The sequence below is a fragment of the Ziziphus jujuba genome, chromosome 8 (assembly GCF_031755915.1).
Source record: "Ziziphus jujuba cultivar Dongzao chromosome 8, ASM3175591v1".
NCBI classification, from domain to species: Eukaryota; Viridiplantae; Streptophyta; class Magnoliopsida; order Rosales; family Rhamnaceae; genus Ziziphus; species Ziziphus jujuba.
In genome coordinates this window covers 23,121,608-23,139,962 of record NC_083386.1, presented here as the reverse complement: position 1 = coordinate 23,139,962, position 18,355 = coordinate 23,121,608, and the positions used below count along the sequence as shown (strand labels likewise).

General features: G+C 28.8%; 2 protein-coding genes across 2 annotated transcripts; both read left to right on the top strand.

Moving 5' to 3' along the window:
• Nucleotides 1-2,977: 2,977 nt before the first annotated feature.
• Nucleotides 2,978-4,935, top strand: LOC107414050 (cyclin-U4-1). Its single transcript, XM_016022147.4, has 2 exons — nucleotides 2,978-3,408; nucleotides 4,358-4,935. Exons 1-2 carry the CDS (start codon nucleotides 3,074-3,076, stop codon nucleotides 4,611-4,613), a joined length of 591 nt encoding a protein of 196 aa, XP_015877633.1. The 5' UTR covers nucleotides 2,978-3,073; the 3' UTR covers nucleotides 4,614-4,935.
• Nucleotides 4,936-12,483: 7,548 nt separating this feature from the next.
• Nucleotides 12,484-15,133, top strand: LOC112490975 (histone-lysine N-methyltransferase, H3 lysine-9 specific SUVH5). The gene is made up of 2 exons (XM_025071837.3): nucleotides 12,484-12,645; nucleotides 13,006-15,133. The coding sequence occupies exon 2, from the start codon at nucleotides 13,045-13,047 to the stop codon at nucleotides 14,968-14,970; it is 1,926 nt and encodes a 641-aa protein (XP_024927605.3). The 5' UTR covers nucleotides 12,484-12,645; nucleotides 13,006-13,044; the 3' UTR covers nucleotides 14,971-15,133.
• Nucleotides 15,134-18,355: the final 3,222 nt, after the last annotated feature.

Here is an 18,355-nt window from a genome sequence, read left to right as displayed (position 1 = left end):
ATTTTGATATAATAACCTCCATTTATGAGTCATAACAGATACACTTGCAAATTGGTGAGATACATTACGTATAGTTGGATTTGCGTCTACAGAAAAAAGGAAAAAAATGTTGCAATTATTAGTATGGTGGTTAGCCAAATTACTAATCTTTACAAAGCCAACTCTAAAAGTTATCCAAATTAGTGCAACAACCTCATGCATTCATGCATCTTTATCTTAACGATTTGACATTAGCTCTATGATTCTGGATTTTAACTTTTCTCGACAATTTTATTATGTATAGGTAATCTTAAAGATTTGACAATGAGAAAAATGACTTTATTTGCTCTTATATTTTATTATTCTTCTTTTTCAGCTGTTAGAGTACAAATTTAAAATGTGACTAAAATGAAGATGAGCTAAAAAGAAAAATTTTACAAAATGTATAAATTCTTCTTGAGATTGGATTTGATTGGACAAATTCAATGGAGAATTCTTTTTTTTGTAGGACCAAGTTGGACGTCTGAACTACCCGATTAGGTACAACTCTTCTAGGCTTTCTCTTTCCCTAACCCCATTTGGGAGGAAAAAAATATATTAAATAAAAATTAATCTTGACAAAATGATGTAAGTTTCAAATTCTCAGAGCCTTCGTTTCTGTATTTCTTTTCAACAATTGATGACCACACTAAGTAGAAATGAAGCAACCATATTGGCATTCTTTTTTCTCCTTCTTATTATTATTATTATCATTATCTTATTATTTTAGAGGTGTGGAAATTCAAATTCCAAATTATTATTCGAGAATTAAAACCACTTGCTTGTCTTTTAGAGGGCTGCAATGGTATTTGTTAAGGAGTTTGTCTCTTTTGCTATAGAATTTCTACAATATTAAAAATTTCAATTTGGTAAATTTTACTGAGACTATTTATCAGCCAACCCCTTAAAATTCTTTTATTTATCACTTTTTTTAATAAAATTTAAATTAGCCGGTTTGTGGAGAAAAACAAAAACAGTGTTGTCATACTGCAGGAATGACGAGACTTGCATTTGTTATAAGGAACAAGCTGGCACACAGAAGAAGACAGATAGCCGACCCACACTAAAAATCAATGCTAATCTGGAATTATTCGTTTTTTTTTCTTTCTTTTTTTTTTTTCAAATGAAATTATTAGTTTCTTAAAACGTCCAAAAAGTAGAGAAATAAATTACTGCATAAAACTTGATATTGATGAAATTTAAATTATATAAATGTATTTAAATGGTTTAAATGTCAAGTTAATTTAAAAACTATTCTTTATAGTAGGTAATTCATGATTATTAATTAGTTATATATTTTATTAAAATTTTTAAAAATAATTAAATTTTTAAAAATAATTTTATTTTTATGAAAATTTTATAAAGTTTGATAAAGTATTTAAAAACAAATATTCAACTTAATAATATTTAATTCATATCAGTTTGATATTCGTTTTAAAAACAATTTTTTAAAATATTGTTCAACTTATCTATGTAATATTTCTATTTTTACAATCTATGAAGATGTTTTTAATCAAGGGTTTAAATTTTATCATATGAAAGAGTTGGCAAATATTTATTGTTTTTATATGAAAAAGAACTCGTATGTGCTTGACAAAGAAAACAGGCAAAATGTGATAATTGAGTACACATCAAAAGGAAAAGAGAGCCGTACTCGAATTTATTATTTTTGGAAATTAACAAAGAAGTTAGGCTATATCTTTAGCTTTACTTTTCATTTCATATGTATATATATATATATATATATTTTTTTTTTTTGGTTTTAATTCTTAAGACAAAGAATGAAATGGGTTGGATTTATAGAAGATAAAAATGGTTTTGGGACCATTCTGTTTAAATAAATATTTGGAAATTTCCAACTAAGATCCTCGATGTAAAATCCAGATCCAAAGCATCAAACCCATGTGATAGTTGCTTATATGTTGAATATTGCCAGCTTGAGTTCAAATTCAAGCATTCTTTTCAATATTCTTAGATGGTGTAAAGTAACAAAAACTTTCCAAGTTTCTTACCAATACTGGGTTACTATATTTAAAAAAAAAAAAAAAAGTTGTAATAAATAAACAGGAATTAAAATTTGTCCTAATTATAAAAACATAGAAAATACTTACAAACAAGCCAATTTTTTATTGTCAAAGCCCCATCATGAAGAAGTCATGAGCTATATATTCTAATGGTTTCACTTTGACAACCCAAACTTTCTTATAATTCATATCTTTTATTGTTCCGTAAGTTCTTAGCTCACATTATTGTAACCAAAAGTTTCTGTCATAAGCAACTAATTCCTTATCCTTTTAATACATGTATCTGTATTTTCCTCTTTGAATAAATTTAATAAAAAAAAATAGCATACAAAAAGTTAATTAGATGTACTGATCAAGGATCAATTTCACCTAAATCCCACCATAACCATTTGAGTAATAAAAAATGCAAAACCCATAGCAATTAATTGATTGATTAATTAATTATTTAATTAGGTTGCTCCAATCTACTTCCAAATTACTTGAATAAGAAAAATTAGAGAAATAGATTGTGCGACGCACCACATTCCCTAAACACCGCAAAAATTGAAACCTCGTTTCCAAATCTGGTGCCGTCATTAGCTGAAAATCCAATCTGTCGGGACTATTATAAATTTATTTTTTATAAATAAATAAATAAATAAACCCCCATAAAATATTCTAAATAAAAATTGTTAAAATCTATTTTTTCAATCTAATCTCAACTATTGCCTATTAAAACATCTAAGTCATGTAATTAACATTATTAAAATTAAAATAATTAGTTTCTTTTATATAAAAGTCATATTAAACAAATAAAAAACAACAATAATAATAAATAAAACAACTAAAAAAAATGAAAAAAAAAATTTGAAATATCTTGACAGAGTGGACATTTAACCCCGCTTGGGACACAAGTAATAAAAGAGGAACACTTAAGCTGTAAAAATGAAAAAATCATATAATATAAACAGGAAACAGAAAAAACAGAGAAGAAGAGAGAGACCGACAAGCCAAAAAAAAACACTCCCAAGAGTTGCTTTTGCTCTGCAACAATGGCTGAGCATGAGAGCCCAGAGGTTATGCCAAGGGTTATAAGCTTTCTCTCTTGTCTTCTCGAACGAGTAGCCGAGTCCAACGACCTGAACCGCCGGTTCGAGCCCAACAAGATCTCTGTTTTCCATGGCTTAACAAGACCAACCATTTCATTGGAAAGCTATCTCCAGAGGATCTTCAAGTACGCCAATTGTAGCTCTTCTTGCTTCGTCGTTGCTTATGTTTACCTCGACCGCTTTACTCAGAGACAGCCTTTGCTTCCCATTACTTCTTTCAATGTTCATCGTTTGCTCATTACCAGCGTTTTGGTCTCTGCAAAGTTCATGGACGATAAGTGAGTTTGATTTTCTTCTTCTTCTTCTTCTTCGATTTTTCTTGGAAATTCTTGAATTATAAGAGTTGGTTTATAATTTATCAAAATGGGTGTTGCTTAATTCAATCTTTTTCTTTGTTCAATTGGGTTTTCAGATTGGTTTTCAAGTTTTCAACTTTATTTTACCGGTTGGTTTTTGTTTGTTTTTCTGTGTTCAATATGTTTGTTCTTGTGTCTAAATGGGTTTGAATTTTCTTTCATTGAAATTATGTTTGACCTTTTTGTTGGGGAAAGATTTCATTTTCTCTTTTCCTGTGTAGAAATTTATGATCTTTTTTTTTTTTTTTTTTTTTTTTTTTTTTTTTTTTTTTTCCTGAATCTTGTTCATTCTCTGCATTCTTTTGAGATTTCTTTGATATTCTTTATTGAACCAATCCCTAATCCGAATCAAGATCCATATCAATAATGACAATCATCGTTGGAAGCAAACCACACCACCAAGAAAAAGAGATAAACAGCCACGTGAAAACTCCTTTTTAGTTCTTTTTTACCAGACAACCTATCTGAAATGTGGTATTGCTGTCTATATGGTGGTTATATGAAGGATTTCCTGTGATTTCCACGATAGTATGGGAAATATATATGTATACACACACACACACACACACACAAAGCTTGACAGCGAATGACAGCCAAATCATGGCCATGTGTCTCTGCCAATTTCTTGGCTTTCCTCAATGATTGGCTTAAAATACACGCTTGTTTTTCTGCACAACTTTGGACCAGGTCCTTGAGACATCTTTTTTTTTTTTTTTTTTTTTGGTTAATATTGATGCGTTCTCAATTTGATCTGGGTTAAGCTAATTAAATTTGCCTATATATAATCTTTTTAACTATTTCTGCTTCTGTTTTTTTCTCTTCTTATTGCCTTGTTTTTTAAATTGTATTTTCGATTTTTTTTTTTTTTCAGATATTACAACAATGCCTACTATGCTAAAGTAGGAGGAATAAGCACAACAGAAATGAATCTACTAGAGGTGGATTTCTTATTTGGATTAAGCTTCGAATTAAATGTGACGCCCTCAACATTCCACACCTACTGTTCTTATCTGCAAAAAGAAATGATGCTCCAACTTCCACTAAATGTGCCTGCTAGGCCTCTTAAACTCCATTACTGCTTCAATGAAGATGAATCTGCCCATCAAAAACAGTTGGCTGCTGTTTAAATGGTTTTTGGTACATTAGATGGAGTCTGAATCCTCTATTAGACTTTTTCATCAGCATTAGTTGTATGGGTAACAAATAGCAGAGTCAAAAACTTCTCTCTTGACTTACTTTTAAAGCCAATGCAAGCTTGACATGTGGCCCCAGCTTGATTTTTCTTGGTATCCCCACATTAATTTTTTTTTCCCAATGTACTATGTTTTTTTTTTTTTTTTTTTAAAATATTTTGTTGAAATGGTTATGTATATTTTGGAACATCGAAGTTGGTGGTGGTGTTATGTACAGATGGAGAAATTGGCTTTACAGTCTGGCTATTGGCTAAAATCATGATATGTGTTTCTAGATGTTGTCTATAAGATTGCTTGGAGACAGAATATTCATAGCTATTGGCTATTGCCAGCCATGCTAAGCCCGCCTTGACAAATCAAAAATGTTTTTCATTACAATTTTCTCAGTCTAAAGAGATTTTAAAAGGAAAAAAAAAAATTTGGGGTGGTTTCCTGCTACTTTATCTCCAGCTGTATTACTTATATCTTATGTTATTTTTATAAATATTTTGGTTTAAAACCTACAATTTTACCACTTCACATGCAAGTAACATACGAATTGAATAAACTTCATTTGATATATATTATTTTATTTATGAAGATATAGATATATATATATATATATATGTATATATGTAATTTTGAATGAGAACGTAAGGATATCTTATTAAAAATCTCATATTCATAGCTCTTTGATGACATTATGAGATGATCTTTTTTTCTTTTTTTTATACATCGTGAATCCTTGTTATTTATTTATGTATTGTTTTCTTTTGTTTTTGTTTTTTTGAGTTAAATGGAATCCTTTTGATTAGATTTAATAATATAATCGGGACATGTCATGTAACACCATGTGAAGGGAACGAATGAGAAAGGTCAATGCTAGCAAAGTACCCCTACCAATGGACAGTGATCCAGTATACGAAATGGCCTTTATGGCCCAATAGGTTCGAATCAATCTTACTTTCCTAATACGATAGGCATAGTGGGCCTGGGACTCCAATAAAAAGGACCGAAAAGGGAAAATTCTTTTAGGAAATGGGAAAATATTGTACTTAAAAAGTTTTTCTTTTTTTTTTCTCAATATTTAAAAGGGATGTCTTTCATCGTAATAGTAAGTTTCTTTTATATATATATATATATATATATGAAAAGACTAATAATAGTAAGTTAACGTAAATTTTTTTGTTTCTTTGATATTGTGGGTCTGCAAATTTGAACTAAAAATCATTATTCAAAAAAAAAAAAAGTTACTATTGAGCTGCCTTGCATGGGCTGTCGTGTTTGAAGGCCAAAATTTGAAAATTTTCAGTTTTTGGTGTTTGATTGAGGAAATTATTATATAATAATAAGCAATTGAAGATTAGAAAATCAAACACCGAAATTTTAGGAATCTTTAGCATTTAATACGTGAATTTAGGTAGGCAGACTCGATTCGAATATGCATACATTCAATATTCAGTATTTTCAACTTCTATTATTATATTAAACCGGTCAACAAGAAGGGAAAGAAAAAATTTGTTCCTTCTCACTATTTTAGGGATGTATATTTCTGATATGGCAATTGGATGCATTTAGGATGCATCTGTAAATGAGTCCTAGAGTTTTAAAAACACCACGAAGAGAATAAACATGCTTTCTATAGTGTTTGATAAAAATTAAAAAAAAAAAATTGTAAAAGAAATAAAAAGTTAAAAGTGTTTTTTGGATGATTTTGTTTTAGATAAATCTGTCTGTTAATTTATTCGGAAATAAATACTTAATTGCTGATTTTATAGATTATTTTCTAAAAAAGAAATGATTCCTGAAAAATTATTTTCAAATATATTTTCAATTGATTTTTTAGCTTTTAAAATTAAAAACCTAATATGAGAAAGTAAATTTTTTTAATAACCAATTAAATTGTTTTTCATACGTTATCTACCCTATTATTAGTGATTACAAATGGTAACAAATAAGTTCAATATTTAAATTTAAGGTAATTCGGATATTTGATTTTCTTGCAAGGCAATGGAGCCCATATAAAGGCGTGTAATCTCTAGGGTTCTTCACTGCTAAGTATTCCTCAACTAGCTTGGAGAAAAGCCGTTCACCAGCAAAAGGGTTAAAGAAAAGCTTACAGTTTCATCATGGTATATCTTTCTACAGTTTTCCTTGTTATATTGTTTTATGCTAATAGTTTTATTTCATGAACAATAGCGATTATATTTATATTGTATAATTTAATATTGTCAATTTATTGCTAAATGAACATGCTTTCTTTTTTCTTTTCTTTTTTTTCGTTTTTGATTTTTGTTTTCTTTTCTAGCACTTTGTTTTTTTTTTTTTTTTTTTTTAGACTAACTTTATGATACTTGTTTCCACTTTGTATGTTGACAAAGAGAAAGCTTCTTTTTATAGATGTTATCCCTAGATCAAAAATTCAAAGTGATACAAACACGCACAATACATACGATAATAATTTTTACAAGAGTATGTTTGAATATACATATAGAAAAATTTTATTGTGCGGATCACATCCAAGTTGATATTTTTTTTTTCCAAAAAAATGTGGCTTAGATATGGTCCGCATGCAAATCGGTCCGCACTACAGAACTATTATATATATATATCTCTCATATTTATTACATGTCAATATTATTTAATATTATTCTTTCATATCTAATATTTTAACTCCTCTATTTTAATATTTAAGTATAATTTTTTATTGATTATATGAATTCAAAAAATTTTTGTTTATTTAAGTATAATTTTTTTTGTTGATTATATGAATTCAAATAATTTTTATTTATCTTTTATGTATTTTCTTTGAAAACATATTTTGTATACAATATAACACAAACACATAGGGATGTCAATTTGCCCCACCCATCCCTGAAACCACGGTGCACCGCCCCTAATGGGGCGGTTTTTCCCCAAAAATTCGGAGATGCGGGGCGGGCTCGGGGCAAATGTCTAAAAACCGAGTCGGGGACGGGCCGGGGACGGGGAATAATAACCCCGCCCCGAACCCGCCCCGATATATATATATATTTATTTATTATTTTTTTTATAAAATTTTATTTATGTAAAATCATTTTCTTCTTTTTTATTTATTTATTTTTCTAAATATGTATTTTATTATAATTGTAAATTTGTTCTTTGATGTATTTTATTATATTTTTATTGCACTGTAGTCATTTTTTTTATATTTTAATCATAAAATAATTTTTTTATATAAATTTTTTAAAAAAATATCAATTAAAAAACAAAATGGGGAAAACCGTCTCGCCCCGTCCCCGTCTCGCAAAATTCCCGATCCCACCCCGCACCTAAAGAAACGGAGAAAATCGCGAGGATGGGATGTAAAATTCCCCACAGAGACGGGGACGGGATTTTAAAAACCGGCCCGGTCCCGCCCCGTTGACATCCCTACAAACACAATAGAATCATTTTTTTATTGATTATATCATTTCAAATAATTTTTGTTTATCTTTTATATGAACTCCAAGGTAATTATTCTCTAAATTACCTTTTTTGTTATATATATATATATAAATTAATTATCCTATTAAGACGTCTTACTAATTTTCTCATTAAGATCTCACTTCTAATCAATCTTTTTAGATTTTATTTTTGTCTTTAAATTGTTTAAATGATAAAGGATATAAAATTAATTTTACTTCGCCTTTCTAAAATTTTAATATATCATTCAATTCATTTAAAAACAGTAAAATATCTTCACTTAGTATTAGGCGCTACCACTAGAGCCATTCACCTCTCAAAGTGACATGCTACATAGCAGTTTCATCGATCATCAATTTTATATACATAGGGTTGAGAATTGAGATGAGGAGTTAGTTTAGATGGGATAATCTCTTTTTAATACCAGGGTATTAGTCTAGTTTTCTTGAAACAGTATGTGTTACTCCAATTGGAAAAGGAAGGTACACTCTTTTCCTATCAGTTAAGAATTGATTCATACGGGAGGGTTATTTGCACTTCTTGTTTCTAATCTTTACCATATTTTGCATGATTAGTTATGATATTTTTTTCTTGGCATTTTTGTTTGGAAAAGTTAATTTCTTTTGCATCATTAGTTTTTTAATCCATTTTACATCTATAATTCTCTTAAGTACAAGGGATAGAAGTGTAAATTGAGCATTGTCATAGGATCCCAAATGCAATAAGTACTAAAAAGCCAAAAAATAATAATAATAATAATTTTTAAATTAATTATTATTTAAAAAATGTAATAAAATATATTTGATTTACAGAAATTTATGAAAATATTTGAATAAGAACTAAATTTTTTGAATATATTTTTTCTAAAACAGATATAAAATTTTGAAAATCTATATGAACTATCTTTTAAAAATTTTATGCTTGAAACCATTTGTCACTTTTTTTTTTTTTTTTGGGGTACTAAAGCCATTTGTCACCTACTAAATTTTCATTTTAAGTCCTTTATTTATTTGTTGTAATAAATTTATTTTTCTATTTCAATAAAAAAATTGTAATATTTTAAAATTTTTATATTAAGTGTTTTATTTATATTCTCTTAAAACAATTTTAAAAGTTTAATATTGAGTTCAATTCAATTCTTTAAACATGGTTTTGTATGAAAAATATAATTTATTTTCTTCTACTTTCTTCTTCTATTTATTGTAACAAATTTATTTTTATACTAACAAAAATTATAACATTTTAAAGTTTTTATATTGATTGTTTTAATTTAAACATTGTTCTGTAAGAAAAATATAATTTTTATAATTTTATAAGTTGTAAAAATTTTGAAATTTTAAAATTATATTTGGAAAAAAAAAAATCTTTCTATTTTTTTTATTTATTTTTTGAAATTTTTTATAAGTTAAATATACTTTGTTATATTGTTTAAATAATTATTAATTTTAAAAACATTTTATCTTCAATATATATTCAAAAAATATATTTTTTTGCCTTCCAATAACTATGTTGAATTTACTCTTTGATCCCTCCAACTTAATGAATTTTTTAATGGAAAATGGGCAAGAACTAACATTGTGAAAGAAATTGATTTTTGGGACAACAATGCCACGAGAAAAGGAGAAGGATTAAATGTGCAAAATGCGCAAAAAAGCAAGAACTAGTGGTGAAAATAACCCAACTAATTATTAAGATAAGGTATTTGGTTCTGATTGGATTTATTTTTAAAACTAAATCTTGATATACATAATAGATTTATGACTTTAAACTTCAAGATCATTGATAGTTTAATATAGTATTAGAGTTCAAAATCCTAAATATTTAGATTCAAATCCCATTACCATCATATTACCACACACATTACTACCTATTTAAAAGAATTAACACTTGATAATTTAATAGTATGAATGTGTTTTATAAAAATAAATAAATATTTTAAAAGGTAGATAAAAAGGTTGGGTAGTTCAAGAAATTAAGTGGAAAATATATATAATTTTCTTAGTAGTGCAATTAGAAATTTTCATTTTCTTTTTCTTGTTTTAGTTTTTTCCTCTATTTTCTTATAGCAAATATTCTTGTTGGCTTTTTTTTTTTTTTTCTTCACAAAAATAAACATGGTGCTGTAATATTTTATAAAACATTTTGGTAAGTTAACAACAAAAATTTAAATTTTTGGACCTTTGTTTTTCTTTAGTTATGCATGTATATCATATTATACTTTCAAACAATTTTATAATAATGCAAATAATGAAATTGTGTTTGTTACATATTAAATATCATAATGTCAATAGGATTTTGACATAGTGGATTACTTAGTCTATCTTATGTTAGGCAACGTGGATGTGACAATATTAAATGAGGTTAAAAAATACATATAAATTTTTAGTTTTTTTGTTATTTTATTTTATTTTATTTTTACCAACGACTTCATTAGTCCATAGTTTGTTGATTTTTTCCACGTGCACCTCACCTTATGGGTATAAAAACTAAATATCTTGTACTGAAGATGATAAATATTTTTATTATTATTATTATTTTGTTTCCTTAATTTCCCTAATACATGTTCACCGACATTTATTTGACGTTTACAAATATTTTATTATATTTTCAAATCTTATATCACAAATATATATATATATATATGCCAATTTTTTACCAATTTTTTTATTTTGTAAAGCAAAAAAATTAGTGTATTATTGTCCCTCATATTTTCCTTTATCTTTGGCTTTTCTAAAACCAAATTGTTTGTTCTCATAGAAACAAGGTAATTGGCAATATTGGTCCTTGAACTATATTTATATTTGTAGGTTAGTTTTAAAACTTTTTTTTGCGTTTAATTCTTAAATTTTATTTTTTTAGTGCATTTTGATTTTTAAACTATTTTTAGTCTAATTTTTAATAATTCTAAATATGCAATATACAATAAGAAAATAATAAAATTATAAAATCAGTCACCATCCTGTACGTTACATATCTTAAAATTGCTAAAAGGGTAAACAAAAAATAATTTAAAATTAAAAATACATCAAAAATTAACTTTTAAATATTAAAGTGCTGAAAAAAATCAAAAACTAAAGTGCAACTATAGATATAATTCAGAGATTAATTGTGCCAATTACACTAGAAACAATGCAATTGTTCTAAATTCTTTTTTCCATTTTCAATATGGAAAAAATTATATATAAAAAATAGAAAAAATGATAAAAGAAAAACCTTAGGTCTTTTAATTTTTTTAAAATTTAATATTGTGTAATTGGTTTTCATTCAATGTTTGTTAGTAGTAATTAGAACAAATAAATATGTTATATTTAAAATAAATTTATTTGTGCAACATTTATTCCTACATCACATCCATAAAATGTTGACTAAACATTTTAATTAACTACAAAATTATTGTGGAAGAAAAACACCAAACATAATAGTAAATTGTATTGGTTTATCTTTTCTTCAAATTTATAGTAAATTGAAATGTTTAGCTAATATAAATACTTTAGAAAAATAATAAAACTATAAAAGTTGTCCAGAAATCAAAAACCAAAAATGAATTCAACCGATCATATACTATTATGTTATTTATTATTGGTAGGCAAAATTAGTATATATTAAGCATCATTCTACAAATGAAGATAATAGCTTCAATAATTAAGTATTTTTATCTAATATTATGAGAGTCTGGATTCGAATAATAAAGATGTTAGGATTTAGATTACTTCATAATGTTAAAAAAAAAAAAAAAAAAAAGCATCACTCTACATCCATATATAGCAAAAGAATTGACCAAAAAATATAATATTATACCATATGGCAAAAGAAGGGTTTTGTTGCTCTCTTTAACATTCTATGTTTCAAAAGCATGAGTCATCCCAATACTACGAGTACAAAGAAGTTTGATTTGTTTCTTTACTCATTTTTGGTTCCCGTGACATTCGTCAGCCTGATTTATTATTTTATTTTATTTTATTTTATTTGTTAATATCATCATTTATCAGCCTAATTTCCAGCATAAACATCAATATTGCCCATGTTTGATATTCAAGTTGAACGGACCGTTTTTTGAAAAACAAGCCCACGTCCGCATTTCCTAAACCCAAACGACTACGTTTTCCTTTCAATGCTTTATTCATTTCTAGAAGCGTCGCCATATATTTGCTATTCTATATTTTCTTCGTTGAAAACAAAAACAAAAATTAAAAAAAAAAAATAAATCTGTTTGATGTCACATCACAACGTAAATGTCAAGTTGAACAGAATTTGAAATGACGCACTTTCTCATTACCCTACAAAATCTGAAGACTTTTCTGCGTACCCACTCGATTTTCAAAGCTGTGAGCAGAGAGAGAGTCACACTCACTCCTTTTAAGGGACCCACTAACCTCACGTTGATGTTACTCTGTCTTTTTTCGAGCGGTGAGTGAGTAAGACCAGTGCGGATATTTTTGCTTTTCCCATCTTTCTTATTTTTTTTGCTTTCATCAATGGCGGTTACATGTTCTTGGGATTAAAGAACAATGGTCTCTCGCTCTAAAAAGAACTTGGCCACAAGGTTTGTTCTTGCTGGCTTAGTTTGTTTATCTATTTTTCCATCATAATCCTGTTTTGGTTTGCCAATCTTTCAATTTTTTATTACACTACCCATTTGTTCGTTTTCTCAAGGTTTTATGCAAATATGTTTATTTCTTTACTTATTTATTTTTTTAATTTGGACTTTCAATTTTTGGAATATGTCCCATCTATTATATTTGTTTCCATGTGCTTTTTCTTGTCGGTGGGGAAATGGGAATGTTGTTTTAATTTTCATTCTGTTTGTGTTTGTCACTTTCTTTTGCAGATAGGTAATGCATTTTGAATTCTTTTTAACTCTGTTTCTTTTTTTTCTTGACAATTTTCATTTCTATTTTATTAGTTCTAGTTTGGAAAACCCAATTTGTAGTTCCTTGTGAAAATGAAGAAATTTACACCGGAAGAACGAAAAGATGATGAACTCTGTCCGAAATTCAAGCGGCGGACAGTTTCTGCTGTTAGAGAATTTCCCATTGGGTGCGGACCAAGAAGACAAATTGGAGATCATGGTGACGCTAATCATGCTTCTGTTGCTGCCACTGTAAGGGGAAAATTCAACCCTCCAATTCCTGAGAGGTTACAGGCATTTCCTGTGATGCGGAAATTTCCACACAACCCACCTGGTTGTGGAAACTTGGTTTCTAATCCTTCGGGTAATGCTTCACCCTCTAATTTGAGGATGGTTGAGAATTGCAAGCAATTACCAAATGCTTGTGTTATCCATCCGGAGGACTATGCTAAAACGCTGGCTCTTACCCCATTGGTTGAGAATGAGGAAGTTGAGGATGCAGATGTTAGTGAGAGATGCTTAATCTTGCGTGTTTCGGATGATGAAGCTTCGAAGAAGATGCGTGAGAAAGTGGTAGAAGCTTTGAATCTGTTCCAGGAGATAAGGAATGAGTTCTTGCTGGAAAAGAAAAGGAAGACAGAAACACGGAGTGGTGGCGAAATCAACCAGGTGAATTTTCTAGCGGCAGAAGCTCTCAGGAAGATAGAGAAATGTGTTAATGTTAGTAAGCAAATTGGCCCTGTATGTGGAGTTGAGGTTGGTGACAGGTTTTCGTGTAGGGCCGAACTAAAAGTTGTTGGCCTTCATCATCAATTCATTTGTGGTATTGATCATATGGAGAAAGATGGTAAAATTTTGGCCACGAGCATCGTCGATTCTCATCGTTATGAAAATGTGGTGAAGTCTTCGAGTGTCATGGTTTATTCTGGTGAAGGTGGGAATACTGTGTTTCCAGGGAAGCAACCAAATGATCAAAAACTTGTTAAGGGAAACCTTGCATTGAAGAATAGCTTCGAAGCTAGAACACCTGTCAGGGTAATTCGTAGTTTCCATATTTTGAAGGAATCTATTGTTTTGGGCACAAGTGGAAAGAAGATTGATGGCAAGGTGTATATATATGATGGTTTGTGGTATGTGGATGGTTATTGGAAAGGGAAAGGGAGATTGGGTAATGACGTTTACAAATTTAAAATGGTAAGGATTGATGGGCAACCACCATTTGATTTCAGAAAATTTGTCAACAATACAAAAGCTGGTGAAACAATGCGGAAAGGTAATATTCTCATGAACGATATTTCTCAAGGAAAAGAGAAGTTTGCCATTTGTGTGAAGAATGACATAGATGATGAAAAACCCCCATTTTTCAACTATGTCACCAATATCGTTTATCCTGCTTCTTTTGCCCCATGTGTGCATACATGTTGTGATTGCATGGATGGATGTGAAAATTCCAAGAAATGTGCTTGTGCAATCAAGAATGGTAATGCAATGCCTTATGATTGCTCTGGCCGAATCGTAGTTGATAATCCTTTTGTTTATGAATGTGCTCCCTCATGTAAGTGTTCTCCTTCCTGTATTAACAAAGTTAGTCAAAATGGTGTCCGTTTTCAGCTAGAAGTCTTCAAGTCCAAGTCCGGACATTGGGGTGTTCGATCAAAAAATTACATTAGGTGTAGAAGTTTTGTATGCGAATATATCAATGGAGAAGTGCTTCGAGTTATTGAGAGCAAAATTGATTTGGAAAGATGTATATTTGATCGCGGCAAGGAATATGGTAACAAAGACTATCAAGGTGGACGAAATTCAGAGGTTTTGCAACGTGGGAATGTTGGAAGTTTTGTTAATCATAGTTGTTCTCCAAATCTTTTTGCTCGATATATCCTTTATGATCATGATGATGAAAGAATACCACACATCATGTTGTTTGCTATGATGGATATCCCTCCCCTTCGAGAGTTAACTTTTGACCATCAAAGATTAGACGAATTCGTGATGTATAATGGTGAAATGAATTTGTAAAGTTGTTGATGTTTTGTTTAGTTACATATGGTACTTGTGTTGGGAGTTTGGCATCTCTCTTTGTAAGATGTATTCTATCGTAACCTAGTTTGTCAGTTGCATTAATAGAAGTTCTTGTAAAGTAGAAATTCTGTTTGAAAATGCAGTCTGATCTTCATGATCATCCTAGTGCTACTCTTCTACATGCATACCAAAACTTTTTAAGTAATGGTTCGTTCTAGTTTGATAGATTTATGGGTTTAGGTCTAAAGATGAGGTTTTTCCTCTGTAAATATTGAAAAATGCTTTTTACAACAAATACACACGCACACACACACACACACACACACACACACACACACACAAATGCTTTTTATAATTAGCATTGTCTGATTCCTAGCGTAATGAATAACTGACATGATAACCATTAAATATTCGAATGTTCACTTTTTAGATATGGCTTTTTAAGCTTTAGATAGTAAAAATAAAAATAAAACCGATTAATAATTGTAATGTTTGATTTGTGGAACTAGTGATATCACTGAGAGAAGAAGCAACACATGGTGATTTGCAACTTGGAATTGAACTACTTTCTAAAACATTTGTAATAATGAAATATTAGAGATTTCAATGATAATAGAAGTTGATGTATTGCAGGCATGCTACACACCAAGTTGATATGAGAACAATATGACCTTGTTCTCAAAGTGATTTATAACATAACTTATTTACTTTTCTTTACAGCCATGCATGGTGTCTCGTATAATTAAGGTTAAATTTCAAATACCACCAATGCACTTGTACCATTTAATGTCTCCATTTAGTGCCTATATTTTTTTTCCGATGCAACGTCAAACTTGAACCATCATCTAGTTCCAGATTAGTCCCTCGGAGGCTCTAACAACAATTTTTGTTAGATTTAGATAAAAATAAAATTAAAACAAAAAAGGACATGTGACTTGCACATGACCAATTCAAATAATTTAAGCATGCTTTAAAAATAAAAATCTTTTTTGCCTGAAAAACTAAAATATAGAAGCCAAAATGAAAAACGAAAGGACATTAAAATGTTGCAATTTTGTCTATTTATTTGTTAAATTGGGTTTTCATATTTGCTTTCAAGTTTTTAACTCCATTGGTTTTTTCTCTGTTCAATATCTGTTATATTCTAAACTGAGTTTAAAATTTCTTTCTTTGAAACTATGTTGAACCCTTTTTTTTTTTTTTTTTTTTGGGAGAAGATATCATTTTCTCTTTTCCCGTGTAGGAATTCGTGATCAAATTTCTCTGAATCTCGGTCATTCTGTGCATTATTTGGAGATTTCTTGATATTTTACCGAACAAGCTTATATACTCAAATTCATGAACCATTGGTTTAGTCAAATCAGAATTGAACCTATCAAAAATCATAATGACGATGTAGTTGGTCCTGGTTTGACTCTCGTTCTTTTGTTTATTTAACAATGACAGCCAAATTCTTATCATGAAAATCTTTGCTACTTTTGTTAATTTAATGGGTTCTCAAATTAATCGGGGTTAAGCTAATTAAAATTGCATTTATGATCTTTTCCCAATAACTCCCTATGTTCAATTAATTGTGTGTCTTTTTTTTTTTTTTTTTTTTTTTGGGTTCCCTCGATATTTTTTGCTTGTAATCTTATAGCCTAGTTTTAATTATATTTTGGGATATTTACTTTTTCAGATATTATATTACAACAATGCCTACTATGCTAAAAGTAGATGAATAAAGCACCAGCAGAGATAAATCTACTTGAGGTGGACCTTTCTTTTTTTGGTAAGACCACTTGAGGTGGACTTCTTACTTGGATTGAGCTTCCAATTACATGTGACATCCTCAACATTCAGCACCCGTTGTTCTTCCCTAGTCATGTGGGAAACAAGCAAATGAGTCAAACCACCATGACTAAACAAAAATGTCTTTCATTACGAGCTATTAAAGATTTAAATGAACAGAAAACCATTATTTAATTTTTCTTTCTTTTTCTTTTCTTTTTTTCTTTTTTTATTTTTTATTTTAAGTTTAAAATTCTATTTTTGATTGAGTCTTCTTCCTCATCCTCTCAAACCAGCTACCATGTCTGCTCCAGAGGAATATGCTGCTAACCACAACTCCAATACTTACGGGGGACTCTTCCGTGCCAAATAATACAATATTTTATTTTTTTTAATTTTAATTACAATTTTTTTTTTAAAGTTTAAATTTTTGTTTCTAAGTGTTTTTTTTTTCTTTTTTTCTTTTTTTCTTTTTTTTAAGCAAATAAGCAAGGAAACAAATGAAACCCTTTTATACTAACCAAAACCATTTTGACCAAAGTTCTTCAACACATTAACTACTTTGATGCTCCAACTTACTTGGTTACAAACCTACTGTTCGATGGTCCAGATTTTACGTTTAGTTTTTGAAATCTTTTTTAAACAAAGGAACTCCGGCCGGCAAAATTGTTCCTGCCGGTAGAGTCCTATCCGGTATGAATAGCCCATGTCAGTTGGAGTTTTTTTCTTTAAAAAAAAAAAATAATAATAATAATTAAAAGAGTTTAAACTTAAAAATAAATGAATAAAAATAAAAAAATTTAACACCGTCAGTGCTGGAAAAACGCCATAAACTTGCTATACATTTGGCAATCACCACTAGAAGGTCATCGGCATTCCTCCGGCACCGGCATGGTGCTTGATTGCTTTGGTGAAATAAAAAAAACGATTAAGCATATTTAAAACTTGAAAAACTATGAACATTTAATAAAGGAATTATGGTAATTTAAAAAGAGTAATTCTACTTGCACTACTATTTAAATTCTATACAGTTTTATTATTGATTTATATTTTTATTCCTATATAAAATTACTATTAAAGATATTTGTTAACTAAATCTGTTTAAATAATTTCTTTATACAGTTTCATTATTCTTCTTAAATAATACATTATCGATATAATTTATACTTCATTAAAAATTAGGATTGCAGATGGAACAATTATTTACAAATTATACAAACTCAAAAATATGAAACAGTAAGATGTATTTAGTTTTTCTTTATTTTTTTTTTATATTGTGATGATTGCTTTAGTTTGGATTTTTTTTTTTTATCGCTTACCAATGATTAGGTCGGAACAACACTTTTATATTTGATCTTGGTATATTAAAATTTATTTTTTATTTGGAAGTTTAAAATTGAATATTTTTTAATTGTTTAGAAGTGTTCATCCGAACATTATTAAGATATTTAGAATTCATCTTAAGATGAAGTTTAAAAACTGAATATTTTTTAATTGTTCAGAAGCATCATTCCGAACATTATTAAGATGTTTAACTTTTATCTAACATTGTATGCATATATAGCTATTAAATACCATACATTACGAAATATGCTTTTTTTTTTTTTAATCA

Coding starts and splice junctions, on each gene's coding strand:
- LOC112490975 (XM_025071837.3), top strand. CDS start 13,045: ATGAAGAAATTTACACCGGAAGAACGAAAAGATGATGAACTCTGTCCG.
- LOC107414050 (XM_016022147.4), top strand. CDS start 3,074: ATGGCTGAGCATGAGAGCCCAGAGGTTATGCCAAGGGTTATAAGCTTT. Junction 3,409..4,357: donor GCAAAGTTCATGGACGATAA/GTGAGTTTGATT, acceptor TTTTTTTTTCAG/ATATTACAACAATGCCTACT.